The sequence below is a fragment of the Ictidomys tridecemlineatus genome, chromosome 11 (assembly GCF_052094955.1).
Source record: "Ictidomys tridecemlineatus isolate mIctTri1 chromosome 11, mIctTri1.hap1, whole genome shotgun sequence".
NCBI lineage: Eukaryota > Metazoa > Chordata > Mammalia > Rodentia > Sciuridae > Ictidomys > Ictidomys tridecemlineatus.
The window spans coordinates 8,432,901-8,452,857 of record NC_135487.1 but is presented as its reverse complement, the minus strand read 5'-3'; the positions used below and the strand labels follow the sequence as shown (position 1 = coordinate 8,452,857).

General features: G+C 42.2%; 1 protein-coding gene across 1 annotated transcript; it reads right to left on the bottom strand.

Moving 5' to 3' along the window:
• LOC144368556 (PRAME family member 12-like) lies at positions 1–2,612 on the bottom strand. The gene is made up of 3 exons (XM_078027736.1): positions 2,322–2,612; positions 1,378–1,959; positions 1–574 (listed from the first exon to the last, which is right to left on the bottom strand). The coding sequence occupies exons 1-3, from the start codon at positions 2,606–2,608 to the stop codon at positions 1–3; spliced, it is 1,443 nt and encodes a 480-aa protein (XP_077883862.1). The 5' UTR covers positions 2,609–2,612.
• Between the last annotated feature and the right edge of the window lie 17,345 nt (positions 2,613–19,957).

Below are 19,957 nucleotides of genomic sequence, written 5' to 3'. Positions count from 1 at the left end.
CTAGGCAGCTGTTGGACAGAAACAGTGATTGAGGCCCCGGTTGTAGATGAACATGTGGCCACATTGAGGACAGGGCAAAGTATAGAAAATAAGGACCTGTGGCTGCCTAAAGTCCTTCAAAAGTTCTGTGAGCTCAGCACAGAGTTGGGAACATCTCCCTGGGTGGATGGCACCCTGGGCATCATAGCTCTCCAGAGGGGCAGGGTATAGCTCTATGCTCAACTGGCTCAGCCTTGCAGTGTGACAGAGCAGGTCCCTGAGGACCGACATGGAGATGCCATTCCGGAAAAAGCACAGGGTCCTGAGCTGGGAGCAGCGGCTCAGGGCAGGCAGGATGGCTTGGAGCTGGGATTCCGTCATCTCACAGGCTTCCAAGTCCAACCTGTAAAGGGTGGCTGCAACAGTCTCCAGCAGAATTTTGAGGGGCTCTGGACTGAAATTGGTCAGTTTGATGTATCTCAGATCCAGGTGTCTTAGCTGGCTGGTGATTGGGCAGCGGGAGAGATAATTCCAGTCGGAATCTGAGAGCGGGCACTTGGTTATCGAGAGGGACTCCAGGGGGGTCTTCAGGTGCCTAAGGAGGAACCAGGCAGTTAGTTCTGAGGGAGAAGACTAATTGCCCAAACCCAGGGTCACTGTGATCTTCTGAACAGGGTTGACATTTTGTAGAATCTGCTCATTCAGGTCACTCCATTTCAACCTGAAACTTTCACCACTACTTGTGTCCCCAGGTGGGTCCTGCATCTCTATGAATGTCACCCTCAATGACAAGCAGAATGCCACATATCTAGCCCCAGGAAGTCAGGAAGAGTCATGTGCCAAAGGCAAATCCAGGAAAGCTGTGTCCAAACACACTGGGGTCAACCCCTGCAGGGCTCCCTCCCTGCCCCTCAGCAAGGTCTCCCTCCTGCTCTTCACTCACAACCCGAGTCCTCACCTGGAGCTCAGACCTGCCTTCCCCAGGAGGGCATTAGAAGTGGGCTTCTCTGCTCCCAGATGAGGACAACATGGCTTCCTTCTTGAACAGGTACAGGTGTGGGGGCGTCCCTCCTTCAAAGTCCTCACCTCTACCCTGCTTTGTTCCCCTGTCGCTGGACAGGGCTCCCAGGGAAGGAACCTCACACCCACCTCACTAGTTCCTGTCCCCACCAGCTGGCTTCCCAGCATGATGTCACTTCCCAGATCATGAACCCTGGTTTAGCCCTTTGCTCTAACCCAGGTTAGGAGATGGAGCTTCAGGATACAACAGGAAGAGATGATGGGTTATTTACCTTCCAGTGCCTTGTTCACCATGAAAGGGTCAGTGGCTGGCACACAGTAGGTGCCCTTTCAGATTTACTGATATTGGTCGCAGAGGAAGCTCATCCCTTTACTCACCCCAGCACCTGCTCCAGGTGGCCCTCGAGGAGGAGGACAGCATGCATACATAACTTCCGCAGGCAGTCCATCCTGCGGAACTGCGAGGTGAGCTGGGCGAGCAGCCACTCCTGCTCCTCTGGGGAGCTGTGGGCAGGCATGCAGACCTCGGAGACAAGCAGCTTCCTCAGGTTCCTCATCTGGCCCAAGAAAGGAGCATAAGCAGCCAAGGTGGAGGGCACCCATGTGCAGTGCACTTCCACCTTCTGGACAGAGTCCAGCTGCAACAATCTTAGGACATTTCTGGTGTGGCCAGTGGGTTTCCCAAAGATCTTCAGCCTATTGCAACACAGGTGCAGCCTGTCCCTTCTCGGTGTGACCCATAGGAACAAAAGAGTCAGGATTTCATCCAGGGGCCCCTCTTTGAGGCAGAAGTCTACGAATATCTTCAAGGGCAGCTTAGCTGCCATTGCTGAACCGAGTTTCAATGTTTGATTCCTCTTAATGTCCTCTGGTGAGCAGGCATCGACCATGGCTCCAGACCATGTCCTCCAGAAGTTCCGTGGAACCATCCGCAAATCCAGCACCTGCAGTTTCCACCTCCTGCGGGGACAACAGCAGACTCTCAGCCCTGAGTTCCCTTCCTTCCCCTCTCAGCTGCTGCTCCCTTCTGTCTCTCTTTTCTCCACCCACTTCCCTCCAATTCAGCCTGGTGCCCCCACTTGTAGAGACGGAGGCAGGGGCAGGTACAGCCTCATTCAGGGGTCAGCACAGCTGCCACAAGCACCTCCACATCTGGAAACCCCTCCCATGTGGGGCTCAGCATGGCCAAGGCCTCTCCACCCCTCCTTGCTGGCAGCACAGGAAGCCTGTGGAGCACACTGCAGCACCTACTCTCCCTGCCCACAGCCATCCCTTCCTGGCACCGAGGGTGCTCCCTTCCAGGCCACCTGGGTCCCCCTCACCTGGGGCCATCCTGCTGGGCAAGCAGCATGTCCAGCCCATCCAGGGCCACTCGGAGCATCTCAGGCTGTGGCTGCCTCATCAGGGCCCCCAGGGGCAGGCAGGTGAAGGGCCAGGCCTGCACCATTTTCTTCAGGACCTCAGTGTGTCCCCTGTTGAAGGCCTCCACAAAGAGTGGTGGGAAGAGCTCTATGGGCAGGTCCTCCAGATCCAGGAGGGCCCTGGACTTGTCGCTCAGCAGGCTGCGCCCTGCCAGCTCCAGCAGCGTGGGTGGGGACTGGATGCTCATCCTGGGGAGTCTGAAAGAAGAAGGATCCAGGAAAATGGCCCAGAGAAAAGGCCACTATCCCATTCATTGCCAGCCACTGGGAAGCGGATACTGGGGAGTTAAAACTTACCCTAACCTTATTGGGGAAAGCGTTTGATTACTATTTTGTCCTTATAAAAGGGAAATTGGAGTGTCATGTGACTTAATGCAGTAGGCTCCTCAGTTTCAACAACTACAGAGGCTCAGAAAGGAGTCGGCCTCACATGGGTGATGTTATTTTTAATTTCAAAAAATTAAATGGGTAAATATAAAGCAAGTGCCCATACTATAAAACACTTGGAAATTAGAACAGAGTCTCAGGGATGTCTGTTACACATGTGAGATTCTGCCACCTTAGTTGGGAGGTCAAGAGAACAAACAGATCAGAAGAACAGAGTCTGTGAAGTGTTGCATGAGATAGTTTGAAGCTTTTGGTTTATTTGTTTAAACAAATTATAAAATTACAAAACTACATAAGCCTTAAAGTATAATTTGGGGGATGAAGCAATATTGGGGATTGAATTCAGGACACTCAACCAGTAAGTCACTGCCCCCAGCCATATTCTGTATTTTAGTTGGAGACAGGGTCTCACTGATTTGTTCAGCACCTCGTGCTGCTGTGGCTGGCTTTGAACTCTAATTCTCTGGCCTCATCAAACTCTGGAGGTGTTGGGATTACAGGTGTGTGCCACAACGCCCAACAAAACAGTATAATTTTAAGGGCACACAAAGTAAACATTTTTATTATCAGAAAATAGAATTCCAATCAATTAGATGAAATAGGATTGCAATTCACTTCCTTGATTAAGTAATTTTAAATTGGCTTTGCCTGGAGCTCAGTGGAAGAGCACTTTCCTCGGACATGTGAGGCACTGGGCTTGATCCTCAGCAGCAGGTAAGAGTTATTAAATGTTGGGCTGGGGACATACCTCTGTAGATAGAGTGTTTGCCTCACATGCACAAGGCCCTCGTTCAATCACCATACCACCAAATAAATAAATGGATAAATAAATTATATTGTCCATATAAACTTTAGAAAACAACAATTTAGAAAAAGAAAAAGTGCAGGGCGTGCATGCACAAGCCTGTAATCCCAGAGTCTCCAGAGAACTCAGACCAGGGGATGATGCGATCAAAGTCAGCCTCAGCAAGAGTAGGCGCTAAGCAACTCAGTGAGACCCTGTCTCAAAATACAGCACAAAACAGGGATGCGGATGTGGATAAGTGTTTGAGTGCCCCTGCGTTCAATAGCCCATACCAAAGAAAGAAAGTAAGAAAATTGAAAGTGACATGAACCAAAGTGGAAATCTTAGAGTTCAAGATCAAGGTAAAACTACACTGAGAGGCAAAATTGAGGCTGTAAATTGGTTCATGAGAAAAGACAGGGAAAACACTTGTCCTGAATCCGCACAGGTGAGGCGGGGACGGGGTGTGCTCAGGGCGGTGAGGGACTTACGGGATCGGTCCAGGTGTGCAGGGTTCTCGGAGCCTCAGCAGGCCAGGCTGGTTCTCCTTGGGCTCCAGGACTCTTGTGTTTCTCTTCTGGCTCCACAGAAGCTTTTATGGACCTCTTTGACCACGCCCCCACCTCCATCTGATTGGCTGGCATCCAATCAGAAAGCAGTATCTGATCAGGTTCTCCAGTCTCCACCCATTTAATCCTGATTCGATTTTCTTCCTCCAGATTGATTGATTGAATCCGATCTCATGAAAGTGCGCAGAATCCGGGAGAGTGTGACGGTCAGGGATGCATCTCTGCATTCACTCCACACCATGGACTCAATTTTGTTCATATGTGACCCTCCTGTTCCTCCCGTGAGACAGAAAAGCACTGAATCCCTACGAAAAAACAACACCTGAAAATAGCTTTCAAAGGGGTCTTTGGCCATATCAAAATTATTTCAAATTTTTTTTTCAAAAATTTCCATAGTAAAAACAGCTTTTTGAGGACAGTAGTGTCACCCACGAAGACCACAGAATGGAAACCATGTTTACTACAGTCACACAAGTTTCGAGTTACCTTGCAGCAAATCTGGGCTCACTCAGAGAGGAAGAGGAAACAAGGAGGGTGGAATCAGTCTTCTAGACTTAGGGCAAGACTCCTCCTGTTTGTCTGTACTAGGGATTGAACCCATTGGTTCTCAACCACTGAACCACATCCCCTGCCCTTTATGTTTTTTGCTTTTATTTGGAGATAGTTTCTCACTAAAATGCTTAGGTCCTCACTAAGTTGCTGAGGCTGGCCTCAAATTTGCCATCCTCCTGCCTCAGTCTCCTGAGTTGCTGTGATTATAGGCATGGGCCAACATGCGCCTGATGGGGACTTGGAAAAGTCTGAAATCCACCAAGGGGGGAAACTGTGGGCAACTTGGGAGAGAGAGACACAGGGTGGGACAGCAGGTGTTCCTGGCATCAGGGAGGCCACCCACTGGAGAGTCTTCCTGCAGAATCAGGGACCCGAGGGCACATCTCCCAGGCAGCCTTTGCTCCAGGCAGTTTCCAGGGCTCTTTAGGCTGTGAGAAGTTCACAGGCAAAGGGAAAATTGAAGAGCCTGAGTATAAAGTGATTCAGGAATTGAGGAAGGAGAGACGGAAAGAGAGGGAGTGCTTGGATGGTGAGCCATGTGAGGGGAGGACTTACAGGGGAGATGGAGAAGGAATGGTTTGATTGGCGGCAGATACAGAACTGCATTTCTGCTTTGTGGTTCTGTCTTTGTGTTAGTCAGCTTTTTCACGCTGTCACTACAACACCCAACCCCAACAACTACAGAGCAGGGAAAGTTTCTCTGGGGACTCATGGTTTCAGAGGTCTCAATGCAAACACAGCAGATTCCATTCCTTGGGCCCTCACCTTCAAGGTGAGGCTGAACATTATGGTGGGAGATTGTGGCAGAGGGAAGGTGCTCACATTATTAGAGAACAGAGAGGGCGATGGCCCCTAGCCAGATACAAAATATACAAATCATATTCACACCCCCAATGATCAGCTTCCTCCACTACACCACACCTGCCCCATGTTATCACTCAGTTAATCCCATTAGGAATTAATTTACTGACAAGGTTAAGGCTATAAACCAATCATGTCTCCTCCCAAACCATTGTCTCACAGGTGAGCTGTTGGGAGACACAGCATCTAAACCATGATGGTCTTCTTGGGTATCTTGTTGGAAAATACCCCTGCTCAAATCACAGTTTGATACTTACAGGTGGCTGAGATGATCTTTGGTTTCTGTTTCACCTAATAACTTACCACAAATGACCCACATTTAATCTCCTATGTGTGCAGTGAATTAGGGCTAAGGCTATTTCAGAGACCTCTTTGCTTTTTAGGCTCCACAACAATTGAAATCTGGTCTCTCAATTGAATTCTGAATTTCTCTGCCATTTGTCTGTGTGTAGCCAGCTGAAAGGGTGACTTCACGCCACAGCCCTGCCTTCTCTTACCACCCTTGACTCGGTGCAGGAGGCAGGTAGATGTTACTGTCAACCTAAGTCACAACAGACAGTGGCTCCCCAAAGAACAAGGGTAGTCAGACATAATAGGGCAGGAATGCAGGACTCCCAAAGAAAGATGAGACAGGGCCCCATCCAGGAGGCAAAGGGAGACAGGGTGTCAAAGGCAGCTTTGAGTCAATTCTCACTGGCTCCACAGACTCAGTACCAAGGGTGGCCTCAGTTCAAGGACAACAGGCAGCAACTGGCCAGGAGTCCTCCTAGAAAACATGGGGGTACATGGTGGGGTAGGTTTTATGAAAAGCTGAGGTTGTGGCTGACTGGTTTGTGATAGTTCCTGCCATCAGGCAGGACTGCCCAGGGACCCTCCCTTCCCAGCACCCTGCTTCCCCTTCATCAGGATTTGACACAGTTCCTGCCTGTTGATTTCAGCACCATTAGGTTTCCCCCTTGGGATGAAGATTTTTTCTCTGGATGCATCACACAATGGTTAGGGTTTGATTCTCTCTCGGTGCCAGGATGGACTTTTCCTGGTTGGTCCAGTCTCCCATTGGAGGGAATGAATAGATGAGTCGGAATCAATGTTGAAACTCATTGAGCCACAGTTGAACAAGGTGGGTTTGGAGGGAGTGGCTCTCCACCAGGAAGTCACTGTTAAATTCAATTTTGCCTGTTCATTAGGCCTTGGGCACCTCTTCTCCAAGCTCCAGCCTTTATTATTCTATGAAGAGTTAGACTTTTGCAGAAATTTTATGAGTACAGGTGTGCATTTTTAAAAAATATTTAGGCCTAGAATTTATTTATTTTTATTTTTTATATTTTGGCATTGGGGATTGAACCCAGGAGAGCTTTACCACTGAGCTACATCCTCAGCATTTTTCATTTTTTTAATTCATTACTTAGTTAATTAAATTATTCATTTATTCAGTTTGGGTGCCAAGGTTTGAACCCAGGGTAACTACACCATAGAGCTACATTCCCAGCCCATTTTTTTAAAACAATTTTGTTTTGAGACAGGTTCTCACTAAATTACTGAGACAGGCCTTGAATTTGAGATCCTTCTGCCTTAGCCTGCTAAGTAGATGGTGTTATGGGGAATCCCTCCAGAAAGCACTCTAAGTCTGAATTTCAAATCAAAAGAGAGCTTTACTTACCTGACTAGGGACTGTCACCCACCACAGAGACTCAGGCTCTGTGAGAGGACAGCAGCCTCCTGGTCCATCCAAAGACAATATAAGCACAAAATCCACAACTCAGTGACTTGCTTATCGTCATGTAAGCTACCAATCATAGAAATTAAAACATGAATAAGTGGGGCCTCTGGGCCCTAAGCAGGACCAGAATTTTCCAGTCAGCAAGCCAGCACATTAGCTTTCAGTTCAGTTGAGCAGGGTCCTGGGTTCAAGCAGGTGCTAGACCGTCACACCCTGAATTTGGGTGGGGGCCAGTGGGGCGAGAATGTACTTCAAAGTCATGTAGACCCACAATAGGATTCAAGCCCCGGATGTAGCTCTCCACCACCACCACTGCCTCCTGAGTAGGGTACAATCTGTGGGGTACAAAGTACAGAACGGCAATTGTTTTTATTTTAAATAAGAAAACAGCTGTCATTTCAGTTTCTCAGAAACAGCTCTTGTAACAGTTGTTCATAGGAGGCAGCAGAATGGAGTCTCAGGCCTGTCTATGACAGTTCTTGCCTTATATTTGTCTGATCTCACTTTTCAAAACTTTATATCCATCATCCATATTTTTTTTACTAATCTAGAGCCTATAACTGACACACTTATTGATTATATTTATCAGTTCATAGCATAGCAGATGGAATTACAAGTATTCATAACCACACCATTTTTAAATTATAATTTGAAAAGGTAGACAATTTGCCTAGCATGCATGAGAACCTGGGTTTGATCCCTAGCAACAATCAATAAAGAATTGAATAAATAAATACATAGATGGATAGATGAGAGACCTTTGTTCAAGTAAACTTGTTAGAGGTTTTTTCTTCTTAATCAATTAATTTGATTTCAGTTATATTCAGGGAAAAAATCCAAATGATAGCTCTTGATGATAAAAATTTAGATTTTTAACATGGTTAAAAATCTGTTGGGAATTTACTATAACCAGCTATTAACAAGGTGATTTGATTGGCATTCATTTTAATATAGAATCCAGAATTATGTCTGAGAACATATGAGACATTGTATGAATTTTTGCCATTTTAAAGCAAATATTAATAAAATATCCAAATAAATATTACTTGAAAAAGTTATGTCATATTTGACACAACTTCCCATCACATCAAATTAGGCTAATTGCCTTAATGTCTCTCTTCTAGAAATCCCTTGAGCAATTATGGAATTCTCTAGAACATACCAATATTAGCTCAAGGTCAAGTGACAATGTAGACTTTGATCCTAGAGAAATTACTAAATAATCTCCAAAGGTTTAAAGCACTTCATGAAACTTGGGGTCCTAGATCATTATCAAAGATAAGTCATTTAACCAGAGTCATAAAAGATATTTAAAGTGAATAAGGAAAGTGATGTCCTATGAAATAATACTTCAACTTTTAACAGTTTTCCTTTTCCCATGTAATCAGAGAACTTGATAAAAACAACTTGAAGCCTAAAAACTTACTCTCCCCTCCTCCAGTACTGAGCATTGAACCAGGAGCACTCTACCACTAAGCTACCTGCCCAGTTCTCTTTGTATTATTTTCAAACAGGCTTCTCAAATGGCCAAGTCTGGCCTGAATCTTGCCATCCTTCTGCCTCAGGCTCCTGAGAATCTGGAATTACAGGCATGTCCCACCTCACGTGGCTTAAAATGTACTTCTTAAAGAGCAGCTGTTTGAGAGATGTTCAACTGGAACATTCCACATGGAAGCCATTGTTGTTTTTAAATGTCTTTGGAATCATTTGCCCACCAGTTTCAAAATGTGCTTGAGAAGGAACCATAATAGACTCCTCTGCAGTGCAGAAGAAAGGCTCTCCTGGAGTTTCGTGGAATTTGAAGGTCCCATTCTGTGTTTTATTAATCTCTTGAGAGCCAATGATAAAAATCCTATGATCTTGTATGGAGAGTAAGCAGTTTAGAAGCATTTTTGTGTGTGTGTAATGTTGTGGTCTCCTTCAATTTCCAGCAATTTCCCTTCTCTCTCCCTTTCTCTCCCACTTCTCCTCCCTACAATGTTAATCTGCTTCTCATGCTCTTCCTCCCTGCTCTGTTTTTAGTTGCTCTCCTTATATCAAAGAAGGCATTTGGCATTTGTTTTTTAGGGATTGGCTAGCTTCACTTAGCATAGTTTGCTCGAATGCCATCCGTTTCCCTTATTTTGTAATTTTTTTGTGCAGAGTAATACTCCATTGTGTATAAATGCCACATTTTTTAAATCCGTTCATTTACTGAAAGGCATCTAGGTTGGTTCCACAGTCTAGCTATTGTGAATTGTGCTGCTATGAATATCCATGTAGCAATATCCCTATAGTATGCTCTTTTAAGTTCTTTAGGGAATAGTCCAAGAAGTGGAATAGCTGGGCCAAATGGTGGTTCCATTCCCAGCTTTCCAAAAAATCTTCGTAGTGCTATCCAAATTTGCCCCACCAATTTGCAGTCCCACCAGCAATGTACAAGAGTACCCTTTTCCCCACATCCTCGCCAGCACTTGTTGTTGTTTTACTTCATAATGGCTGCCAATCTTACTGGAGTGAGATGGTATCTTAGGGTGGTTTTGATTTGCATTTCTATGACTGCTAGAGATGGTGAGCATTTTTTCATGTACTTGTTGATTGATTGTATGTCCTCCTCTGAGAAGTGTCTGTTCAGGTCCTTGGCCCATTTGTTGATATGGTTATTTGTTTTCTTATTGTTTAATTTTTTTGAGTTCTTTGTATCCTCTGGATATTAGAGCTCTATCTGAAGTGTGAGGAGTAAAGATTTGTTCCCAGGATGTAGGATCCCTATTTACCTCTCTTATTGTTTCTCTTGCTGAGAAAAAACTTTTTAGTTTGAGTAATTCCCATTTGTTGATTCTTGTTTTTAACTCTTGTGCTATGGGTGCCCAATTAGGGAATTTGGAGCCCGGCCATACAATAGGTAGATTGGAGCCAACTTTTCCTTCTATCAGATGCAGAGTCTCTGATTTGATATCAAGCTCCTTGATCCATTTTGAGTTAACTTTTGTTAATGTTGAGAGAAAATTATTCAGTTACATTTTGTTGCATATTGATTTCCAGTTTTCCCAGCACCATTTGTTGAAGATGCTGTCCTTCCTCCATTTCATGCTCTTAGCCCCTTTATCAAATATAAGATAGTTGTAATTTTGTGGATTGGTCTCTGTGTCCTCTATTCTGTACCGTTGTTCCACCCGCCTGTTTTGGTACCAGTACCATGTTGTTTTTGTTACTATTGCTCTGTAGTATAGTTAGAAGTCTGATATCGCTATACCACCTGACTCACGTTTCCTGCTTAGAATTACTTTTGCTATTCTGAGTCTTTTATTTTTCCATATGAATTTCATGATTGCTTTATCTATTTGTACAAGAAATGCCGTTGGGATTTTGATTGGCATTGCATTAAACCTACAGAGAACTTTTGGTTATATTGCCATTTTGATGATGTTAGTTCTGCCTATCCATGAGCAGGGTATATTTTTCCATCTTCTAAGATCTTCTTCTATTTCCCTCTTTAGGGTTCTGTAGTTTTCATTCTATAAATCTTTCACCTCTTTTGTTAGGTTGATTCCCAAGAATTTTTTTTTTGAGGATATTGTGAATGGGGTGGTTGTCCTCATTTCCATTTCAGAAGATTTGTCGCTGATATACAGGAATGCCTTTGATTTATGAATGTTGATTTTATATCCTCCCACTTTTCTAAATTCATTTATTATCTCTAGTAGTTTCTTTGTAGACCCTTTTGGGTCTGCTAGGTATAGAATCATGTCACTCGCAAATAGTGATAATTTATGTTCTTCTTTTCCTACTTTAATTTCTTGTGTCTTTCTAATTGCTCTGGCCAGTGTTTCGAAAACTATGTTGAACAGAAGTGGTGAGAGAGGGCATCCCTATCTTGTTCCAGATTTTAGAGGGAATGCCTTCAATTTTTCTCTGTTCAGAATTAAGCTCCTTGAGGCTTAGCATAGATAGCTTTTACAATATTGAGGTATGTTCCTGTTATCCCTAGTTGTTCTAGTGTTTTCAACATAAAGGGATGCTGTGTTTTGTTGAATGCTTTTTCTGCATCTAGAAGATGATCATATGGTTCTTATCTTTAAGTTTATTGATGTGGTTAAAAACATTTATTGATTTCCATATATTGAACCAGCCTTGCATTCCAGGGATGAATCCTACTTGATAATGATGCATGATCTTTTTGATGTTTCTGTATCCAATTTGACAGAATTTTATTGAGGATTTTTCCATCTATGTTCATTAGAGATATTGGTCTGTAGTTTTCTTTTTTGAAGTGTCTTTGTCTGGTTTAGGAATCAGGGTGATGTTGGCCTTGTAGAATGAATTTGGAAGTTCTTCCTCTTTTTATATGTCCTGAAATAGCTTGAAAAGTATTGGTATTAGTTCTTTTTTAAAGGTTTTGTAAAATTCTGCTGTATACCCATCTGGTCCTGGGCTTTTCTTAGTTGGTAGTCTTTTGATGGCTTCTTCTATTTCCTCAATTGATATTGGTCTGTTTAGGTTGAGTATATCCTCCTGACTCAATCTGGGCTTATCATATGACTTAAGAAATTTATGGATGCCTTCACTAACTTCTATTTTATTGGAGTATAAAGATTCAAAATAATTTCTAATTATCTTCTATATTTCTGTAGTGTCTGTTGTGATGTTGCATTTTTCATCCCATATGCTAATAATTTGAGTTCTCTCTCTTCTTCTCTTCGTTAGCATGTCTAAGGGTCTGTTGATCTTATTTATTTTTTCAAAGAATCAACTTTTAGTTTTGTCAATTTTTTCAATTGTTTCTTTTGTTTCAATTTCATTGATTTCAGCTCTGATTTTCTTTTTTTCTTGCCTTCTACTACTTTTGTTGTTGTTTTGCTCTTCTATTTCTAGGGTTTTGAGATGAAGTGTGAGATCATTTATTTGTTGGTTTTTACTTTTTTTAAAGAATGGATTCCAAGCAATGAATTTTCCTCTTAGAACTGCTTTCATTGTGCCCCATCGATTCCGATATGTTGTGTCTGTGTTTTCATTTATCTCTAAGAATTTTTTAATTTCCTCCTTGAAGTTTTCTGTAACCCATTGATCATTCAGTAACATATTGTTCATTCTCCAAGTGATGCAGGATTTTTCCTTCCTTCTTTTATTGTTGATTTTCAGTTTCATTCTATTATGATCAGATAGGATGCATGGTATTATCTTTACTCCTTTATAATTTCTAAGAGTTGCCCTGTGACATAATATATGGTCTATTTTTGAGAAGGATACATGTGCTGCAGAGAAAAAAGTATAACTGCTTGATGTTGGGTGGTATATTTTATATATGTCATTTAAGTCTAGGTTATTAATTATATTATTGAGTTTTATAGTTTCTTTATTCAACTTTCGTTTGGAAGATCTGTCCAGTGGTGAGAGAGGTGTGTTTAAATCTTCCATAATTATTTTATTGTGATCTATTTGACTCTTGAACTTGAGAAGGGTTTGTTTGATGAACATAGCTGCACCATTGTTTGGGGCATTTATATTTATGATTGTTATGTCTTGTTGGTGTATGGTTCCCTTGAGCAGTATGTAGTGTCCTTCTTTATCCCTTTTGATTAACTTTGGCTTGAAGTCTATTTTATTTGATACGAGTATGGACACTCCTGCTTGTTTCCAAGGTCTATATGAGTGATATGATTTTTCCCAACCTGTCACCTTCAGTCTATGTATGTCTTTTCCTATCAAATGCATCTCCTGTAGGCAGCATATTGTTGGATCTTTTTTTTTTTTTTGATCCATTCTACTAGCCTGTGTCTCTTGATTGGTGAGTTTAATCCATTAACATTTAGGGTTACTATTGAGATATGGTTTGTACTTCCAGCCATATTTGTTTATTTCTGTTACTTAATATGATTTGTTTTTCCTCTTTGATTATTTTTTCCTTTACTGTACTACCTCCTACTGTTGGTTATTGTTATTTTCCATTTCCTCTTCCTATAATGTTTTGCCAAGGATGTTTTGATGAGCTGGTTTTCTAGCTGCAAATTCTTTTAACTTTTGCTTATCATGGAAGCTTTTAATTTCATCTTCAATCCTGAAGTTTAATTTCGCTGGATACACGATTCTTGGTTGGAACCCATTTTCTTCCAGCATTTGAAATATGTTGTTCCATGATCTTCTATCTTTCAGAGTCTGTGTTGAAAGATAAGCTGTTATACTGATTGGTTTACCCCTAAATGTGATCTACTTCCTTTCTCTTGTAGATTTTAAAATTCTCTCCTTATTCTGTATGTTAAACATCTTCCTTATAATGTGTTGTGGTGTGGATATCTCATGATTTTGCACATTTGGCGTCCTGTAGGCTTCTAGGATTGGGAATTCTATTTCATTCTTCAAGTCTGGGAAGTTTTCTTGTATTATTTCATTGAACAGATTACTCATTCCTTTGGTTTGGACCTCTTACCTTCCTGTATCCCAGTAACTCTTAAGTTTGGTCTCTTTATGTTATCCCATATTTCTTGGATGTTCTGCTCATGGTTTCTTAACAGTCTTGCTGAGCTGCCTATCTTCTTTTCAAGTTGAAATACTTTGTCTTCATTGTCTGATGGTCTATCTTCTAAGTGTTCTACGCTGCTGGTAGTACTCTCATTTGAGTTTTTAAATTGGTTTATTGCTTCCTGCATTTCTAGGATTTCTGTTTGTTTTTTATAACCTCTATCGCCCTGTATAGTTGATCTTTTGCTTCTTGGATTTGTTTATGTAATTCATTGTCAAAGTGATCTTTCATTGTCTGATTTTGCTGTGTAATGTCTTTCTTGAGACTCCAGATCATCTGAAGTATGTGTATCCTGAATTTTTTATCTGACATTCCATCTGCTGCTGATATTACCTCTTCTAAAGTTGAGTTGAACTGCATTGCTTGTGGTCCTTTCTTTCCTTGTCTTTTTATACTGCTCATGTTTCTTTCTGCTTTGTGAAACTGTTGTGTTATTGATTTTCCCCCTATATATTTATATTGCTCTTGTATAGTTACAAAGTCTCCATTTTGTGGAGAAAGACAATGTTAACTCTTCCCAATATGAATAGTACGTCATCTAAGCACATGTTTTCCTTATTACTACATTTATAGATAGACTCTATGTCTACAAAGGTTGGTTTCGATTATCATTTACAAATATAGTCATTAGTTTCATGAAAGGCATACCATTTCTGGTAGCTTGAAGAAAACTGAATTTCAGGTGTGGGATGCTATGTTTAAGGGGAAAGGAGTGAGGGTATGGGGTTAATCTAACTTAGTAACTTTGGAAAGCTCTAACCAATAGATGGGTAATTTATGGAAGAATGTATAGATTCAAATTCCTATCTGTATTTAGAAGATCATCGTACTTATAAATAGTAAAATTTAGGAGGTTGCAAGTGGGATAGAGGGAGTAAGAAGGAGAAAAACAAATAACAAGGAAAGAAAGAGAAAGAAGCGAGCAGGAAAAAGAAAATAAGAGAAAAAAGAAAATAAATAAAAAAGGGGAAAGGAGGTGGGGCATATGCAATTCCTCTATATTATATTATTCTGGTGATTCTGTTGTTAAAGACCTTTTTCATGCACAATTCTTGGTTTCACATATGTTGAGGTTCCAAGGACCAGAGGGGGAAGGGTAGAGGAGACTGGATAAATGGATGAAAAGAGAGAAGAGAAAAAAAGAAAGAAAAAAAAATGTCTCTCAGAACTCTGTTTTCTTTTCTTCCAGTTGGTGGCATTGTCTATTCCTAGCTTGAATCTCTGGGTTCAGGGTAGTTGTGGTAGTCAGTGTGAGAGGACGTGAGCTTCCAACTGTGGCCTCTCTACTCTTATTCTCTGAGATGTAAACCAGGTGCTTGATCTGCTGCAGAACCGAGCTGGTAGCCACGCCCACCAGTTGGTGGGTTTTAAGGGTTGATGGGATTTTCCAAGATGAAGGTGTTTTATGAGGTGGGGTGTGTTGGGGAAACCTTATGTTTGTTCAGAGCTCTGTTGGGGGACCACATGGGCCCGTAGCTTGGCCCCTCCTCCAGTTGGGGTGGTCTATCTACCGTGATGGTGGGCAGCTGTGTCCCTGTAGTCTGTTTTACCTGACAGGAGTCTAGCCCTTCCTGCTCTAGGTTGGTCCCTTCATGTGGAATATCTTTTTATCCCTTCACTGTCGCTCTGTGTGTGTCCTGAGGTGAAGTGACTTTCGTGTAGACAGCAGGTAACTCAGTCCATTGAAAAAGAAAATATATTGGGGAGTTTATTCCCTTTAAATTTAAGGGTTTTTTTGAAAGATACAGAATTATTTCTGACTGGTCTTATTTGTTTTTAGTATCTTTTTCTGATTTCTCTTTAGTTCTTTTTCTCTCTTTTCCTCCCTACTCTCTAGTCTGTTTCTGTGGGTTGGTGTTTTCTTCTGGGATAAGTTTGGATTTCCTTCTTTGTCCTTTGTGTACATGCTGTCATTTTTGGGTTTTCCTTTGGGCTTCCTCTGGGATTTAGAAAATTTTTACAATTACCAAAGAGCATTGTAACCTGAACAGAACCTCCCTCTGACACCAGTACTCTGGATTCTGTCTTTTTCCTTGTAACTTGTGCTTTGGTTGCCTTGGTTTCTTTCTCCTGATTTCATGCATTCCTTAACCTCTTACTGTAGCCATGCTTAACACTCACCATTTTGTTTTGACCTTTCCTATTAGATATTTGAAAGATTAAATATCCCTGTTATGTAAGCCAGGCACACTTCTGTATGCATGTAATCCCTCAGGAAACTGTGGCAGCAGGATTGCAAATTGAAAGCTATCCTCTGCAACTTAGCAAGGCCCTAGACAACTCCATGAGACCTTGTCTCAAAATAAAATATAAAAAGGGCTGACTTCCCATTAGATCCAACACCTTCAAGAGCCTGTACTCCTGCCTGTGGCCTGCACTGCCAAGATATGCTGTGTTCCCTTCCTGAAGATTTCTTGCTGTAAGACACAGCAAGAAATCACACAGCACAGAAATAATTTTGAAATGCAAGTGTGGGCCAGCTCTAAGATATTAATTGTGCTGCTTCCACACTGGAAGGAGAGAGAGAGAGAGAGAGAGAGAGAGAGAGAGAGAGAGAGAGAGCATTTTTTCCCATGGGGTATACACAAAGACTTTTCCATAGAATATGCTTCACCAAATAAAGCAATGAGTGGGTTGTCCCAGCTTGACAGGTAACACCAAACCCCAGAGCCACAGAGCAGTCTCTATAACTGAGGGCTGAGGTCAAGTGCTTTCTGTAATAAGCCATGGAATGACTTGCAATGCCACACTGAAATCTTCTTGGTTTCAATGCTGAGTAGAGACTATGCAAATGGCTCAGAGGTAGCCCCCTACACTGGCCTTTAGTGCAACAGTACTGGCTGGAGTGGGAGGACAACCTGGGAGAGTTAAAAATGGATATGCACACATAAATATGTGCAGAGGTCTGTTCCTGTACATCTCCATCACGTTCCCCTTCTCTGAACTCTCAAAAACTCTGGCGAGGGAGGACAGCAGGACACTTCAGGGGTCATAGAATAGGTTAGAGATGGTGCATACATACATGTATAGATAGGAAATTCGTGTTAGTTTTTGTTTGTAGCTGAGGTGTAGTTTAGTTGGCCTCTGAATGAAAGCCCTTCCTGTGTCAAGGAATTCCCCACCCAACATGGAAGTCTCCAAGTAAGACAGGGTCCACCATTATTTGATAGGAATGAAAAAAGTCAAATTTATTTTTGCCTCCTGATGTGGTTTGGGGTTAATGCCTAAGAAGTGGCCTGTGCCCCAAATATGCTATGTCACCTGGCAGCAGGTCCTAATCAGGGTGTGTGTGTGTGTGGGGGGGGGGGGTCCAAGCTGTGGTCCACGCTGGCTGTAAGGATGGCCTTAAGGTAAGAATGGCCTCAGCCTAAGTAATTCCAGTTGAAAATGAGCATGCAGGTCCACCAGGCACAACCTCCAGAGCCCTCTAGTATGAATTAGGCACAGCTGATAAAGACAAGTCTCTTTCCACAATGCCATTAAAACTCAGAGTGAAGTCAGGGTCATTTGTCTGCACCCTGATGGGAGTCAGAGGTGAGAGGTCAGGGCAGAAACTGTCAAACCAGAGGTCATGACCTCAGAATGTAAGATGTCACTAAGAAACAAGGTAATAGCTGATAGGGACTGAAAGGGTGAGCATGTTTAAGGTCAGGTGTAAATGATGCAGTGTTTGCATATAACCTATGCACATCCTCCTGTGTGCTTTAAACCATCTCGAAGTTCCTTTATAACATTTAATACAATGGGAACATTACATAGCGGTTTACACTGTGCTGTTTAGAGAATAATGACAAGAAAATAGACTCTACACATACAACCTAGATGCACTTATTTTCAACCATGTTCAATCCAAGGTTGATTGAGTCCAAAGATGAAGAGCCTACAGCCTCAGAGCCCAGACGAGAGACGCAGTAGCACAGAAGTGTGAGCAGAGGCCGAAGCAAATAGAGACATCAGTTACAGAAGATGACAAAGAACCAGGAAGAGCAGCCTTGAGAATTAGAAGCACCGCAGCTCTGACATCTGCTTAGTGTCGGCACAAAGACACCTGCACCCCTGGGGCCACTAAAGGCATTTCTGAGAGACAAATAAGACTAGTAAAATGCAACTGGTAAATTTCATTCAGTGCCTAGAGTTCAGTAATGCAGGGAATTGTGTCTCTATTAATTTTTCAATGAAACAGTCCAATGTTTCATCTTATCTCAAAGCAATAAGCTTCAGGAATCAGGAAACTGAACTAATAGGAAAGGCCTAATTGCCCAACATGTTTTATAATTAAACTCTTCATTTCCTATAACTTATATTTACTGAATTTAAGAAAAAACGCTAGAACTGTGGCTCAGTGGTTTAGTGTCCTTGGGTTCTACTCCTGGTACAAAAGGGGGTGGGGTAAGAAGAGAGGTACAAAACAAAAGTACCTTGTTCTTTGCTGAATAAAATTTTGGGATGGGGAGTTTTAAAAAATGTGGATTGTAGTGGACACAGTGGCACAACCTCTAATCCCACCAACTCAGGAGCTGAGGCAAGAGGGTTGCAAGTTCACGGACTTCCTGGTCAAGTTAGCGATAACCTCTCTCAAAATAAAAATAAAATGTACTAGGGAGGTGCCTCAGTGTTAAAGTACCCCTGGGTTCAATGCCTAGTTCCTCCAAAAAAGGGGGAGTTGGAGTTGTGGTTCAGTGTGTAACAGGGGTTTGCTTGATGCTTTCACTAAATCCTTGTGGCTTTGAATCTTACATATTTTTTCCTTCCCCCCAAATCTTCTCCCTAACTTTCTCCTCCCTGATCTTCTTGTCCCCGATGTTCTCCTTCCTGGTTTCTGCTCTCTAATCTAATTTTATCAGAATCACCTCTTTCAAAACAACCTGTTAAGCAGTAATCTCTAGGGTATATAAAGAACTCAAAAAGCTAAGCACCAAAAAACCATGTAATCCAATCAACAAATGGTCCAAGGACCTGAACAGACACTTCTCAGAAGAGGATACACAATCAATCAACAAATATATGAAAAGATGTTCATCACCTCTAGCAATCAGAGAAATGCAAATCAAAACTACTCTAAGATATCATCTCACTCCAGTCAGAATGGCAGCTATTATGAAGACAAACAACAATAAGTGTTGGCGAGGATGTGGGGGGAAAGGCACACTCATACTTTGCTGGTGGGACTGCAAATTGGTGCAGCTGATATGGAAAGCAGTATGGAGATTCCTTGGAAATCTGGGAATGGAATTACCATTTGACAAAGCTATTACTCTCCTCAGACTATTCCCAAACGACTTAAAAACAGCATACTACAGGGACACAGCCACATCAATGTTATAGCAGCACAATTCACAATCACTAAACTGTGGAGCCAACCTAGATGCCCTTCAGTGGATGAATGGATAAAAAAAAATGTGGCATATATACACAATGGGATTTTATTCAGCATTAAAATAGAATAAAATCATAGCATTTGCAGGTAAATAGATGGCGTTGGAGTAGATAATGCTAAGAGAAGTTAGAAAATGCCCCCCAAAACAAATGCCAAATGTTTTCTCAGATAGAAGGAGGCTGACTCATAGTAGGGTAGGGAGAGGGACCATGGGAGGAGTAGATGAATTCTAGATAGGGCAGAGGAGTGGGAGGGAAAGGGAGGGAGCAGGGGATTAGCAAGGATGGTGGAATGTGATGGACATTATTATACAAAGCACATGTATGAAGACATGAATTGGTGGCAACATACATTATATACAAGCAGAGAAATGAAAAATTGTGCTGTATGTATGTAATAAGAATTGTAATGCATTCTGCTGTCATTTTTTTTTTAAAAAAAATCAATTGGAAAAAAAACAAAAAACCCTGACAGCCTTTGGGACAGTTTTTCTTTTTTTTTGCTACCAAAATAGTAAACATTCCCTTTCCTTTTTCTCAAAACTGTGTCCTCATTATTACATTAGCATCAGGGATGAGAACAGAGCATTTGGCAACATGTGGTGTAGTGGTGTAGGGCAACTGAGCTCAAAACAGAACCTTTAGAGGGTCTGCACTCAGACAGTCTTCCCTAGTGACCTACAGACAAGGAGTGGCAGCACATGCCTGCAAACCCAGCAACGCCGGAGGCTGAGGCAGGAGAAGCACAAGTGGGAGGCCAGCCTCAGCAAGTTAGTAAGATCCTGTCTC